Below are 14,410 nucleotides of genomic sequence, written 5' to 3' on the forward strand. Positions count from 1 at the left end.
TAAGTCACAATAAAAACTAAATGTTCTTGCTCTAGAAGAATGTTTTTTTCTGGATTCTAAGTTGGTTCAAATTCCTTCTCTGGGTTGCAATAACAGGAGTCTCACAGCATAACAATCCATAAGTATTTTATCAATATGTAAAATAGCCTGTAAAACTCCCTTGGAGAGTTGAAACACTTTATTTCATTATTTTACTCTCTCAAGCTATTTTTATTGTGTTTGTGTTGAAATAAGGAGACCTGGAGACTCGGTGAAGATCACATTTTAAAAACTGATGTCCTACCCGACTGCTTGGTGACCTCAAAGAACCTGGAGAAGAACATGGGCCACTTCTCTCTGGCGTAGTCGACCACCTCTGCCTTCACCAGGTCCGCTTTTTGTCCAGAACTCAGGAAGGTGCTCTGGAATGATTTGTGTCCATTAAAACCTGCAGGAGGATTTGTTTATTCATTGTTTATCATGAGGATCCCAACCTGAGCGTGAGCGGTGTGGATCATCTGAACCAGTTTGGGTTCTGACTTTGCCTCCAGCAGAGAGTTCTTGATGCAGTCCTTCACCGTCTCCTTCACGTTCTCTGGGCGACTGTCTGAGCCGTGCTGGATGTACAAATGCTTGGCAGCGATCTCGATGATGTCGTCCTCCTGTGGAGACATGGATAGGACAAAAAAAAAAAAAAAAAGCTAAGCTAGCAGATGTCCAGCTTAGCTGCTAGACGTCTAAAGAAACGCTTTGAGATGCTTCCTCTGTGTTTTTATAATAACAGCGTCATCAGCGTACATCAAAGTATGAACACTGTGAAGGGATTTGGCAATGTGTTGATGTACGGGGAAACTAAAACTGACCCAAGGATACACCTTTGAGGGACACCTACAGGACATTTTAAGCAGTGAGATTTCATACTGTTTACTAGGACTAAACAAAAAACAAATAAATCAATGATGTATATTGTGATGGACAAGTGATCACTATCAATAGATAGTATGTCAGTTAGAATATTCAATAACTTCATCAAACTCTAATCCAAAACTAAATTAGTAGATGATTATTTCCATAATTGATTCATCTGATTAATTATTTCAGTCCTAGAGAAAAAACAATAAATATGAACGCAAACCCTCATTTCTGTTATTAACAGTGCACTCTGGAAAGAATGGTTAACCTCATCAAAAGCCCCAAAATCAGTATATTATCCATGCCAATGATGAGTGTGTGAAAGCATTACGTTACAACAGAGCCCACCTTTTCGGTCTGGTACTCTCCAAACTTCAGACCGTGGATGATCTGCCTGTAGATGAGGTCAGTGCTGATCTTGTCCTCCTTGCAGTCGTGCCAGGGAGTGAAAACCTCCTTTCGGAAGATGAGACGCCACGGAGCGTGCTGCTCCTGGCCGCCCCTCCTCTTCACCTCCTGCTCACACTGGGAGATGGCGTCCATCACATGCTCCCGGCCGCTCCCCAGGGCCCACACCTTCAGCATGAGTCACCAATAAATCACTAACTAAAATCAATCAAATTTGATCTGCTCAGCACTCATAAAGAGGTGGAAACAAGTTTTTTTAAAGTGGGGACCTCAGAAAACTTAAGGGAAAATTTGAAAAAATAAAAAATTAAATTCTAATAAAAAAAAAAACATGCAAAAACAATACATTAAATATTAATGACAGTTGTAAAACAACAAAAGGAACATTTCTGGCATAAAACCCTAATATACATATGATACGATATGAACAAACTGATTAGCAGCTCTGCTGCCCCAGATTCGTTTACCTTTTCGTACATGGCTACGTAGAGAGAGAAGCCAAACGTGTCATTTAGCTTGATTTTATTGGACACAAGTTGGCAGACTTCTTTGGATGTAGTTGCCGAGTCGACAGGAAGGTTAATGGATCGTCCATCCAGCAGTGCAACAGACACCAACATGGGCTTCTTTGTCTTGGTTGCCTACAAGATAGCAGAGAAATGTCCAATGGAAAGGATTTCCTGAAAATCCTTTACAAATGACACAGCATTTGTAAAAAACATATGAAAATTGATTATCGAGAACTTCTCCAGAAATATGCATCCTTGAGATTATTAATGTCAAAGGAAAACAACTAAAATGAAAGAGAGAGGTAAATGTTTTTAATTATAAAGAAAGTTAGAAATTGTTATGGTTTGCATCTGGAAATGTCACATGCTCATAACACTGGAGAACAAAGAGGACCATACTTTTACTCTCATGGTAGAACAATTAAATTTATCAAAATGAAACCAAGACATGTAGGTGTTATTAATTCAGTGCAGTGCGCAACAAGTGATCATCTGAACACAGCGGTAGTTGATTTGCTGATTTAAACTTCTCCTCTACATGATCTGTCAGAGCTGCCTTTTGTTTTTTTAACTGAACCAAAACGTAGAAATCTGCATCACATCTAAATGTTAAGGTTGTCAAAGTCAAGCTAGCATAGCAAACCTATTTTCTTCTCCCTTGCTAATTTTTTTTCAACATGAAAATGTTTCATTGATGTTATCTAGTTGACAATTAGTATTAAAAACTCTGTGTGTTCTTTTATATGGCATGTGTACATTTAAAATGTAACGCAATATGTTGACAACTTGTCAGCTAAACCAATAGTGTCAGCGAGCAGCTTTTTGCCCTCTAGTAGGGAGCTGAGGGTGGGATGTGGTCTGCGTGATGTTACGTCTCAACGTGTCTATAGATGAATGAAAGCATAAACCCCTCCCTCAATTGGATGTCAGATGATCAACAAACCTAAGTAGATGAACATGGTTCTACTGTACTTAGCAAATTTAGCATTTATTTAATGCTTTGCTAATCACATAGTTCTTTCACCCGTGGAGAACATGAACACCTACACCTGTTTGCTCTTCCTACACTTCAGTTTAACACATCAGTGAGAATCTCACCGAACATACAGCATATTACTGGGAAGGCTCAGAGACATCCCAGTAAGCGAAGGTGAGTAAATTCACAATGTCATCTCAATTCCTCACAAACTTTTACGGGTCAACAGTGAAGACAATCCAGAGAAACGGCATCATGATGTGGTTTGGGAACAGGAAAGCGCTCCATGGTGTCATTAAAATAGAGTCTACTGGTGGAACCTCTCTCCCCTCACTACAGGATATTTATATCAGCCGGGTCACGAAGAGAGCTAAAAACATCAGAGGAAGCACTCATTGTTCTCACTTCTGCCTTCCAGCGGATGTTGCTGACGTAGTGAAGCGAGAATTGACACAAAAAAAAAGCTTTTATCCCCAGACTGTCAGGCTTTCAAACTCAACTTAGTTTAAGTGTTTGAAGTTTTTAATTTTGCGCGACTTTCTACTCTTTTTTTGTTGTTGTTGTTTCAACTGTAATTAAGGGAAATTGTAGAGTACAAATGTCATTGCCGAGTTTGTTCTTGAGTTTAAGAAATAAAGTTATTTCTATTTGTGTTCTTCTCACTGAGTCACAGTCATAAACAACACAGGTGCATTAACTAAGCTTTTCTGAACTGTAGGGCTTTTACTTGATTCACATGCAACTTTGAAATTTGGGACATTTTGAATACAATTCCCTAGTAAATATGTGCGTTTGCACAAAATGTGTTAAATTTTATTTCCAATCACCTTAATATAAAACTTGTAATCTGCATTAAGTTGTTGTTGATGAACAAAAAAAAAACAAAAAAAAAACAACTGATGCAAAATGACAATGATGCAAATGATCGACGTCTTTTTTTATGAATAAAAACAAAACTGTTTAAGGGAAACAGTCAAAAATGCTCTTATATCTAATTTTAGTCATGTAGAGAAGCAAAAATATATTGTTTAAACGTAATACACTTTTAAATCCTCCACAAAATAATAATAAAAAAATATATATATATCAGCACCTGCAGCTCTAGCCAGGCTGGAGGCTCCCCTCTGGCTCCGTTTGACATGGTGCGCCGCAGCCTCTCGGCTAAGTAGGAAGGAAACCCTCCAGGAGCAAAACGGATAAAACTTTGAAGGTACTGACGAGGAAAAAGACAACAGTCAACAAAACATTGTTTTTCACCAGTGGTGACATTTAAAGCTGAGATATCTAACTTTTACAACAACAAACAAATGTGTTTCACATATTAGTTAAAACTGTCACCAGGTTGTCACAGTGTAATATGTTCCTAAAGGTTGAGCTCCTTCACCTCGTCCCAGTGCTGCTGTTACAGTCTGATGAAATGCACCGCTCCCGGTCTTACCGCTGTCAATCAAGCTTGTGTATGCACGGTTAAATGTGCCAATGGCAGAGAAACAACTCACGATGACAGAAAAACAGTTTGTCTGCCAACGTTGGTGAACATGCTAATGTTCATGGCTAGCATTCATGGCTACACTATCAGGAAAAAAAATTTGCATAGTAGAGAGCAAGAGAGAGGTGAATTGCCAGCGCAAAGACCCTCCTCTTGGCTCTTATTTATTGTTTCGGACTGAGTGGAGTATTTAGGACTACTCGTATTCCTTACTTTTAAAAAGCGCTCACTGGGAGGAAACACGCCCAGGCAGAGGGAAAGCAGGATCCATCCACGGAAGTAGCTGTTCCTGTTGTTGTTTTCATGAAGCTGTTTGCAGATCTGACAGTAAATCTCATCTCTGTGTTGGGGACACACACATTAGTTTTATCAGTTTTCCAGAACGAGCAACTTCAGTCAGACATCCTGCGACGCTAAAGGCAAACAGCTGGAACCTCAGGTCAGGCCTGATGATGCCGTATCCCACGATGTAGTGGACTTTTTCAAGAGACGACAGGGGCCTGTCCAGGGTGGGCCCTTCTCCGATCATGGCATCACTGTCCTCACTCACAGTCTGCAGTGTGGTGGGCTTGGACACCTCCGTCAGGTCATCGGACTGAAAGAAACGGAGATGAAAAAGGAGTTAGCGCGTCCATGTCGACCGTCGGATGACGCGCCTCACCTTCTGGCCTCACCTCCTCCATGATGATGGAGGGCTTTCTCATGTTCGACACCGGCCGTACGTTCACACTTCCTTTACCGGGAAGGACTTTTTTGTTTCTGGACAGCAGGTCGGTGAACGTGGATCCCTTTCTCGTTCGCGGGCTGCCTTCAGGCGCGGTGTACGACCTCAGGTTTGGAACCGTGTCAGTGGGCACTGTGGAGGGCTTCCTGTTTTTTGACAGGAGGTCTGTGAAGATCGATCCCTTTCTCTTCTGGTCCGGCTCCTCTGCGATGACAGCGGGTTCTGCCTCTTTGTTTTTCCTCAACACTCTCTGAAAACGAGCAAATGTCAAATATTTATTTGAACATTAGCCATTTTGTAGAACAACCAAGTAACTATAATACCCTCAGTTGCTATCCATATCAAATAGGACTTAAACAAAATTTGATTTCATATTTTAACACCTTGAAATTGGGCCTCTGTCTCCTTAAAAGCTCCTGCTCTTTCTGAAACTCCACCTTCAGGAAGCCATCACAACATGGCTCCTCTATTAACCCTTCAACAGGGTTTTCACCAGCATTTCACTGAGAAATAACTCCTGTAATGAGGTCGGCAGATGTGCAGATTCACCAGGTGTTTGCTAATTGACACTGGCTAGTCTGAAGGAGCTCAGAGGGCGAATCACAGAGGGCTGCTCTGTGAAGCAGAAGCTTGGAAACTGCAACGCTCAGAATGAGTTGAGGCCCTAATAAGGTGTTGCTAGGGCAACCCAGGTGTTTTGGACAGCTGAATGGTTGCCACGGAGATTAAAGGATTTCTCAAACATTGGTGAACACTTCAGGAATGTTTTTGATAAAATAACATGATAAACTTTACCTAATACTGCCCCTTTAAAAGAAGCAAAACATTTCCAAATTCTTCGCCTTCCTGTGGGGAAACGTACCTGATCCAGGCCCACCATGTGGCTCAGACGTCTATCCTGCCTGGAGAGCAGGTCCTGGGGAACATAGCGATCCCGGATGGCGCTCCCCTGCTGAAGCCTGCTCATTCTCTTTGGCTCGGGAAGATCTCCCAGAAATCTCAGAATGATCCACCACACCGTCAGCGAAGCCTGACGAAAACACGACAAACTTCAGCGACCGGTTAACAGGCTGAAACAAGTGAACAACGGATGTTTCAGAGCAGCACCAGAACATCTCCTTCGTCCTCGTGGTACAGCAGCGGCTGCTGAAGCCTCTGCCGGATGTGTGTGGGCGTGGCCGCCCCCTGGAAGTGAATGGAGGCGAATTTGGAGAACGAGTACTGATCCAGGTCTTCGTAGTCCTCCTCGGGAAGCTCGTCTTCCACTGGAATCTCGTCGATGTCTATCTCCTCGATTATGGTCCGTTTTCCTTCAATGTTCTGCAAAAAAAACAACACGTGAATCGTGATCAAATGGATCCGCCTTGGCTTGAGAAGAGAGAAACCATGCGAGCGTCGAGAGTCTGAACCTCAAATCCGACGGGAGCCTGGCCCTCCTGCCCTCCGACCACCATGTTGGGCAGGAAGCCGAAGATGTCGTCCACCATCTCCTGGTCGCTCATGTTGGCAGCCTGCGCTCTGGCCTCCGTCTCTCTCTTCTGCCTCAGCACTTCTTCCAAGTGCTTCTGTTTGGCCAAAATGGCTCGCTGTTCTTCTTCCCTCTCTTTAGCAGAGAGGTGCATCTAAAAGAAAGGGTGGCACAGGATTAACAACCTGAGAGAGAAACATCGCCCTTTTCAGTTAAATTTCTAAAGCCAGCACAGATTGACAGGGATGGAACGTCAATATCGCTTTAAATGATTCTCATAAAGGGAGAATCATGATGTTTCAGACCTTCAATTCAGATGGGCCTTTCTGTGTCAGATGTCAGTGTTGGACCAATGTCTTCTTGGATTTTCATTGGATACTTCAGTTTAACATACAGACAAAGTTCTTAGACTTATTGAAAAGACAATTATACCATTCAGGCTAAAATATTTGCTTCAACATCCCAAGTTGTACCACATTCACAAGCTTCTTTTAACCAACCATGGACCTCTTGCATAATTCTGTTGGATATTTATCTCTTCTGTCTACAGAATTGGTGGAGTTGATTTAGGATTGTGTTTTTTTTTTTTTTTTTTTTTTTTTTACCACAGACTCAATATTAAGTCGGGCTGTTTGAATTAAAATTTTTGTTACATCCACTCCAAAAGCAGCAACAGACCAAAACACTTAATTCTGTCCACGTTTTAGCCATCTTGCTGTCGATTTGAGCGCATTAAAGTTGAAGAATTTTGAGGTCACCTTTCCTTCTATGTGTGTCAATAGAAATGTTCCCAGATTTCAAAACTTTGACTGACGCAGTGTTTGTAATTCCAGTGCAGAGCAGGAAATCAAAAACCCTGAGACATTTCATTATAATTTCATTGTCCTGCTTCTTCTTCCCTGCAAGCAGATAAAGTTCGGGTTCTTAAACTTGAGCTTACGTCTCTCTTCATCTTTCCGATGCGTCTTCTTGCCAGCATGCCTCTGGTGTGCGCCTGCAGCAGGATCACTGCATTTCTCTTGCGCTTCCACTCCTTCCTGGCCAAGTAACCTCTGACCTGCGTCTGCAGGACCAGCGCAGCGACCCGCTGCCTCTTGTAGTTGAGGTAGATGTGACGGGAGCGGGTGATAGCCTGCAGCCTCGCGAAGCCCAGCTGCACCTGAAACCAGAGCATGACTGGAGGTTTAACGGACGCTGCATGGCATCGAATACATCGGTTATTAATAACTTTTCAGAAAGCAACCCACCACTCTGTACAGCTTCCTGCCTTTGTAGCCTCTCCAGTGTTTCTGAATGACGAGGGCAGCCGACCTTTTCCTCACAAATTCTTTCCTTTAGAGGGCATGAAGCAAAGTACAACTGCAATCAGGCCCAATTAGGCCCATCACAAAAAACTTTGCATTATAAATTGACCCAGTAATTATTGTGATAAACGATAATATTGTTGCTGTGAGACATTTTCAAGCAAATAAGAATGTTTGGGGTTTTTTGGGTTTTGTTTTTCTTTTTTTTTACAAAATCCAAGTTTAACCCTGGAACTGCAAAATATTATAAATATTCAAAATAAAACACAACAATCAAAAACAATAAAAAAAAAGAAAAAATGAAATAAAACCGAAACCATAATTAAAACTGATCACGACGTCTCTATAAAACAAAGATATTAATCATCAGAAGAGAGTGCATTGAGCTCATTTTCATTTATCATGCGATTAATTGGTTAATTGCTTATTGCAACAGGCTACAAAATAATAAACATGCACACATACTCAATAGAAAACCATCTGTTCGGATTTCTCTCATACCTGAATTTGTATCCTCTCAGGACTTTTTGGATCAGAAGAGCTTTTACATTCAACTCCTTTATTCGCTCCAGTTCCAGCGTGGTGTCATGGAAATCCTATGAGAAAACAGCAACATTTTTCATATTTTTATCTACCTATATATAAATATATATAAAACATTTTTATACTATTAAAATCACACGTACAGCTCTGGAAAAAATGAAGACTCCATTGTACTGAACCCCATTGAAAACCTCCTTGTTATTCCATCAAATATTGATTTCTGAACTCTTCCTGAGTTAAAACATTACTAGTGTTGTGCTTAAATCAATATGAACTTGTTTCCTTTGCATTATTTGAGGTCTGGAAGTTCTGCATTTGTTTCATTGTTTTGAGCATTTCTCATTTTCTGCAAATAAATACTAAAGTTTTGCTTGGAGTTTCAGAGACACGTTGTTAGTAGTTCATAGAATAAAAGGACAATTTTACTCAAATACATATCTATACAAAGTACAATCAGAAAAAAACAATAATTTTAAGTGGTCTCTTTATTTTTTCCAGAGTTGTATTCTGGTCAACAGAGTTAGAGATAGGGTGGAAAAGTTATGATAATTCTAAGGACCCTTGACCACAGGGGCCCACACAATTTTTCTTTTTTTTTTTTTTTTTTACAGAAAGGCCATTGACACACCCACAGTGTCAATGACCACGGTGGGTGAAGCCAGGTGACCAAAACAGAAGTATTCTGCACCAATTAAACAATGTTTTTAAAGTTTTTTGACTTAAAATTTGAAAAATTAGATTCTTAGTTTACTGAAATAACTTGTTAAACTAAACCCACGCAAACTTAAAGATTCACCTTGAGGAAAATCTTTGTCTTGCCCGTCTTCCAGTCGCCTTCTCCAGCAAGGACTCTCTTACAGATGCTCTCACAGCAAGTCTCCTGGCTTTCCTGATTCACAGCACAAACATGGTCTTGTATTAAAAGGTGAAACGGGTCGAGTGGAGAATTTCAACATGGCCCAACTCACGGTTTTGGGGTCACAGACGGAGGTCCTCAGAAGGACACGGTAGCGATCCAGGAACTCGCTGAAGGTGTACCGGACCGGGTAGCCGGCCTTCCGAATCTTGATGGTCTCCATCATGCCGGAGTAACGCAGCTGCCGTATGCACAGCTCTCTGTCAAACAGCTGACACAACAGATTTGTTTTACTAACAGTGAAGGGAACGGGTCGGTTACCGCCGCAGAGGTCCCTCCGGGTCCAGGCTCGGCTCACCATGGGCTTCTTGAAGTCATTGGGTTTGATGCAGCGGATGAAGTAAGGCTGACACACGGTCAGGGTCTTCATGAGGGAATCCAGGGACTGACGGAACTGGCCGGACAGAGTCGGAACGCGCTTCTTGCCGTCGGAGGCTTGCTGAGAGGCCAACAGCAAAGGTTGGACATGTGAAAATGAGCTTCATGCTAAAGGAGCATTGCTACTTTTAATTGGCAGTTTTGTTTCTTTTTTTTTTACCCGCAGGCTGTTTTTGGGCGTGTTGATGATCAGCTTGGGGTTGACGCTCTTGACTGCGGTGGAGTTGGATGTCAAATCGGCGTTGAAGGCCTGTTTGAGGAGCTTGTTGGTTGACGTCTCCACCAGCTGGATCAGGTCCGAACTCAGAGTGTCACGGTTCTTCTCCAGAAAACCTAGAAGGTGGGACGGTAAAACCGCAGCGCAGGTTATACAGATATAAAACATAGAGATAAAGTTTATATCTGGTGTTGACCTCTTTCTGCTGTTCCAGTAATTAATGACAACAACATATGAAAAAAAAGAATGTGCTTGTCAGACATTTCTGTCATTTCATTTCTCAAAAAGGTTTGAAGAGACGCAAAACAAACATCCTGCATTGTAATTACACAAGGCAAGTTTTTTCAGGACAAAACAAATGGCCAAATTTTTACACTGTCAAAGAATAACTATTCCTAAGTGAGTCATTAAAATAAACCCAGTAGTAGTACAAATAAGTTTCTTTTGTATTTGATGAAAGTAAGTCAAAATAATTAAGAAACTGCAACAAAAATAAAACATATGATGTGTATCTCATTGTTTCGTGAATGTGCTGTTATAGAAGTTCAACATGATGCACAGAGATAAATACTTGCTAGCATGGCTAAAAGCAGTTAGCAGATCTCTTAGGTGGTTTTCGTATCGGTGTTTTATCCGCTGTGGATAATTTTTCAAATGGACTTTCTGAGCAGTACCTTTCGAGTCATAGTATACCACTCCTGCAAAGTGCTGTATCCCAAACTGGGTCTCAAAGTTGTTTTTGGGAGGGATGTAGACTTCGCCTTTGTTGTGAAACTGATTCAGTTTCTGGAGCATGGAGGCATCTGTGCCCTGAAAAACGAACCCCGCCCCCGAAAAAACATTAAAGCCTTTTTAGTGTCGGCTGCATCCAGAGGTTTTTAGAGAACAGCGAGGCGAGCACAGACCTTCGGGAAGTTGCTCTCCTCGTCGACAAGAGCCAACACGTTCATGGGCTTGTTGGCCAGCGTGTCCAGAGTGCGCTGGTTGTCCAGGTAGTCGATGTGCTGCCAGACAATGCCCTCGCGGGCGTACTCCTCCTGCTCCAGCTTGAAGACGTGCTTGACGAAGAACTGCTGCAGCTGCTCGTTGGCGAAGTTGATGCAGAGCTGCTCGAAGCTGCCGGAAGGAAACGCACAAACATTTCAAAAACATTTTGGGAAGTTTAGACATTTCTTTCCCAAATGGTGCCAGATGAGTTTCAACTGGATGCTCCAATAAGATCCGACGCTAAAAGAAGGTAAGAAACCAAAACCCTCATTTGATTTCAATTAATTTCAAGAAGGCAGCAGGATTTTCTCTAGAGATCCAGCAGCAACCAAGCTAAAACATTCGGGGTAGACATTGACCTGTTGTTGTCGAAGTTCTCAAAACCAAAGATGTCCAGCAGGCCAATCGACTGTCGAACTGTGTCCTCATCATCGGGCGGCTTGTAAATGGCGTCATTAATTTTTGTCACCACCCAGATGAAAAGTTTGCCATATATAGCCTGGAAAGACAAACAACACAAAGATTCATTTAGTTATTGGTCCAGATACAGACTTTGGCTTTTACTCAATGTAACCGAGGAGAAATGTATTTAAAACGAACTTGGAAGAAAAATGATGCTTGCAGCTGGGAGGAAGGTTATGAATTCAAAGGAAATTTATGAAATGAAGAAAATTACTCTTTGGATGAGTTTATGTATGGAAGGACTTATTAGCATTTGGAAGAAATGGGCATTACTTGTCCCTAAACCAAGTATAATGAAGGTTCAAAATTATTTAAAAAAAATAGAAAGATGATTGTTTTTTTCTTCAACCTTTTTGGTGTGGACTTCATTTTATTTATTTATTTTTTTTGTCTTATTGTCATCCTTTTAGCAAACTTCCAACTCCATCACATTCCAACAGTATATGCTGTGCCCCTTCACTGTGTTTGCATTAGTTGGTTTCATTTGTACACTTTCGATGCGTAATTTTAAAAAAGCAGATTGTTTTGAATTGCCTTTGCCTCAAGAAATGCTTTCATGTTTGAGCTATTTTGAGAAAATCCGACACTTATGTTAAAGTGAATGAGCTACACTCTGCTTGCGTGCTATATACTCATCTCCTGAAATGGCCCAGTCACAGTCCAGACCTAACTCCGAATGGACATCTGTAGCAAAACTCGAAAGCTGATGACTAGATTCTCATCATTCACTCTGACCAAGGCAGAAGCATTTCCTACATACTTTCACAACAACCCACCGCTGTGTAGTGGGTCGATGACAGAAAACACAAATAAAAATAAAAAAATTCCTCATGTTGCTGGTGGAGGCAGGTAGAAAAACGAGGAAGTCGCCGTTACCTTGACAAAGGCGTCCCTGCCGTCCAGAGCCTGGTCAGAGTTCAGAGGTTTGTTGACGGTGTCCCTGGCGGTGGTGACGGCACGCTCAGTCAGACACTTCTCCAGCGCTGCAGAATCCACCTGAGGACGCCACGACACGCATTCAGAAAAGGTCTCAGCGGCGTCAGCTGAGGAAAAACTTCACCTGCCTCCAAAAGCTGGCTGGCCATGCTGAAGTGGGAAGATTTGGCGACGTTGCAGCCTTCCAGGTTGCTCGTTATGATGCCTGAAACCAAGCGGAGAACTTGAGCCCAGGAGAGCGGAAAAGAGAAAAAAGAACTAAACTGGAAGATTTTGAGAAATGCATGATGTCTTACTTTCAAACTCCACATTGCCCAGGTGGAGGATGGCGGCCAGCAGCTTGGAGATCTCCCAGGAGTCGGCCTCGGTGAACGTGAGGATCTTCAGGGCCGATCGGAAGTGAGCGTACTCCTTCACATCATCTCGTCCTTCGCAGCTGGTGCATTTGCCCTGGGAAAGAACACGCGTTACTTTCGACTCGAGATCCTTTTCTATGCGTGCCTGAGGACGGATCAGAACCGCACCATAGTCAGGTATTTGTACTCTGCAGCTGTTCCGAGGGAAAGAATCTTCTTCTGGTCTGGAGCCATGCCCATCAGCATGTAGTAAAAGATGTGGTAGTTCCTTTCCTCGGGGGCCTGTTGGTGAACCGGAACGCTTTTTAGTCCAACACAAACTGACTCAAACCTCCTCATCACACCAGGAGTCCCCCACCCACCTGACGACACACTCTGGACTTCTCCAGCAGATACTGCTCCACCCGTGCCCCCTCGATGGCCCCGCCCTTGGTGAAGCTTATGTCGATGTACTTCCCGAATCGGCTGGAGTTGTCATTGCGAACCGTTTTGGCGTTCCCGAAGGCTGAGAGGAAAAAAAAATAAAGATTAAAAATGTAAAATCGGACAAGAAGAGTGAGGGCAGACCTGCGTTAGAAGCGTTTTCCCCTCGTTACTGACCTTCCAGAATGGGGTTGGCCTCCAGGATCTGCTGCTCGATCCACGAGTGCTGGCCGCTGACCGCAGCCAAGAACTGCAGCATCAGCTTGGTGCTCTCAGTTTTCCCTGCTCCGGACTCTCCGCTGGTTGGAGAGGTGCCAGGAATTACTCTTGAGTCACTCCCAAATGACTGTTGTATTTCATATATACATACATGTTTAATTTTTTTTTGTAAATCATATTCTGAACTGGAGATGCACCGATCCGATATTAACGTGTCATTAAAAAAAAAAAAGTTTTTCAAATTTTTTTGCCTTAACATGAAACAGTCACTTTTATTTTGAAAATGGAACTTATATGATCGCAAAAAATAAAAGTGAAAAATCAAACCCAGTGCTAAGAAAAGTGTTTGCCCTCTTTGTAATTTCTCTTTTTTTTTGCTATTCATCACACGTAACTATTTCAGATCAATCTAATTTCAATTAGGCCTGTCGACGCGTGTGACTAATATAAAAGGTTTAATGCCTCTATATAACATATCACATAATACAAATTAATCAAATGACCTATTTTGACCCAAAAGCTTCTCCTTTTGTGCTTGTTGCTTCAACAAATTCTTTCAAAATGTCTTGCTGAAAGTGAAATAGCATTTTCCCACCATTATTAAGGAATTATTGATCAAAAACATGCTTCTATCCTTTGCTTTGAAGACACTTGTAAGTCAGTTTTGTCTTGTTTCAACTGTACCAGGATATTTGCATTAGAAACTAAACCAAAAATACTTTTGGTATTTTTGCAGTGTACACTTTTAGACACTTTCTTTTTTTTTTTTTGGTGGCATTCTTTAACGTAATTAAACTGTCAAAACGAGAAGCTACAGGCACGCCTTCAACTTTATTAATGTTTCTTTCATGTGAAAGATTTCACATGGAAGAAGTGACTTCTGGAATAACAAAAATAAAATTACGGCTTAGCGTTTCCTGGAGCCCACCTGATGACGCAGCACTGGTTCTTCTTGTTGCGCCTCATGTTGAAAAAGCAGGTGTCTGCGATGGCGAACACGTGGGGGGGCAGCTCGCCCAGACGCCTGTCTGTGTACATGTGCACCTGCTCTGTGGTGTAGATTGGCAGCAGCTGGTATGGGTTCACTGCCACCAGAATGGAGCCTGTGTACGTCTGAAAACACACACACACACACACACACACACACACACACACACACACACACACACACACACACACACACACACAGAGAGATGTTTGCCGT

At 42.2% G+C, this 14,410-nt stretch overlaps 1 protein-coding gene across 2 annotated transcripts in view; it reads right to left on the reverse strand.

Moving 5' to 3' along the window:
- The window catches only part of LOC129369466 (unconventional myosin-VIIb), a 28,398-nt gene that overhangs the window by 10,133 nt on the left and 3,855 nt on the right, over positions 1-14,410 (reverse strand). The window contains exons 5-32 of one of the 2 annotated variants that reach the window (XM_055044895.1): positions 14,135-14,319; positions 13,165-13,286; positions 12,927-13,069; positions 12,733-12,846; positions 12,505-12,658; positions 12,337-12,413; positions 12,149-12,268; positions 11,170-11,309; positions 10,729-10,939; positions 10,498-10,633; positions 9,767-9,939; positions 9,527-9,667; positions 9,281-9,439; positions 9,109-9,201; positions 8,271-8,365; positions 7,713-7,797; positions 7,406-7,624; positions 6,407-6,619; positions 6,105-6,317; positions 5,860-6,027; positions 4,948-5,247; positions 4,708-4,868; positions 4,487-4,613; positions 3,878-3,997; positions 1,767-1,940; positions 1,240-1,467; positions 474-641; positions 284-401 (exon numbers count right to left, since the gene is read on the reverse strand). In XM_055044895.1, the coding sequence (XP_054900870.1) occupies positions 284-401; positions 474-641; positions 1,240-1,467; positions 1,767-1,940; positions 3,878-3,997; positions 4,487-4,613; positions 4,708-4,868; positions 4,948-5,247; positions 5,860-6,027; positions 6,105-6,317; positions 6,407-6,619; positions 7,406-7,624; positions 7,713-7,797; positions 8,271-8,365; positions 9,109-9,201; positions 9,281-9,439; positions 9,527-9,667; positions 9,767-9,939; positions 10,498-10,633; positions 10,729-10,939; positions 11,170-11,309; positions 12,149-12,268; positions 12,337-12,413; positions 12,505-12,658; positions 12,733-12,846; positions 12,927-13,069; positions 13,165-13,286; positions 14,135-14,319 (4,357 nt within the window). Of the gene's footprint in view, positions 1-283; positions 402-473; positions 642-1,239; positions 1,468-1,766; positions 1,941-3,877; positions 3,998-4,486; positions 4,614-4,707; positions 4,869-4,947; positions 5,248-5,859; positions 6,028-6,104; positions 6,318-6,406; positions 6,620-7,405; positions 7,625-7,712; positions 7,798-8,270; positions 8,366-9,108; positions 9,202-9,280; positions 9,668-9,766; positions 9,940-10,497; positions 10,634-10,728; positions 10,940-11,169; positions 11,310-12,148; positions 12,269-12,336; positions 12,414-12,504; positions 12,659-12,732; positions 12,847-12,926; positions 13,070-13,164; positions 13,287-14,134; positions 14,320-14,410 lie in introns of both variants that reach the window. The other variant, XM_055044885.1, reaches the window with a different exon arrangement.

This window comes from Poeciliopsis prolifica, unplaced genomic scaffold, assembly GCF_027474105.1.
Source record: "Poeciliopsis prolifica strain line A6 unplaced genomic scaffold, Auburn_PproV2 SCAFFOLD002, whole genome shotgun sequence".
Lineage (NCBI taxonomy): Eukaryota > Metazoa > Chordata > Actinopteri > Cyprinodontiformes > Poeciliidae > Poeciliopsis > Poeciliopsis prolifica.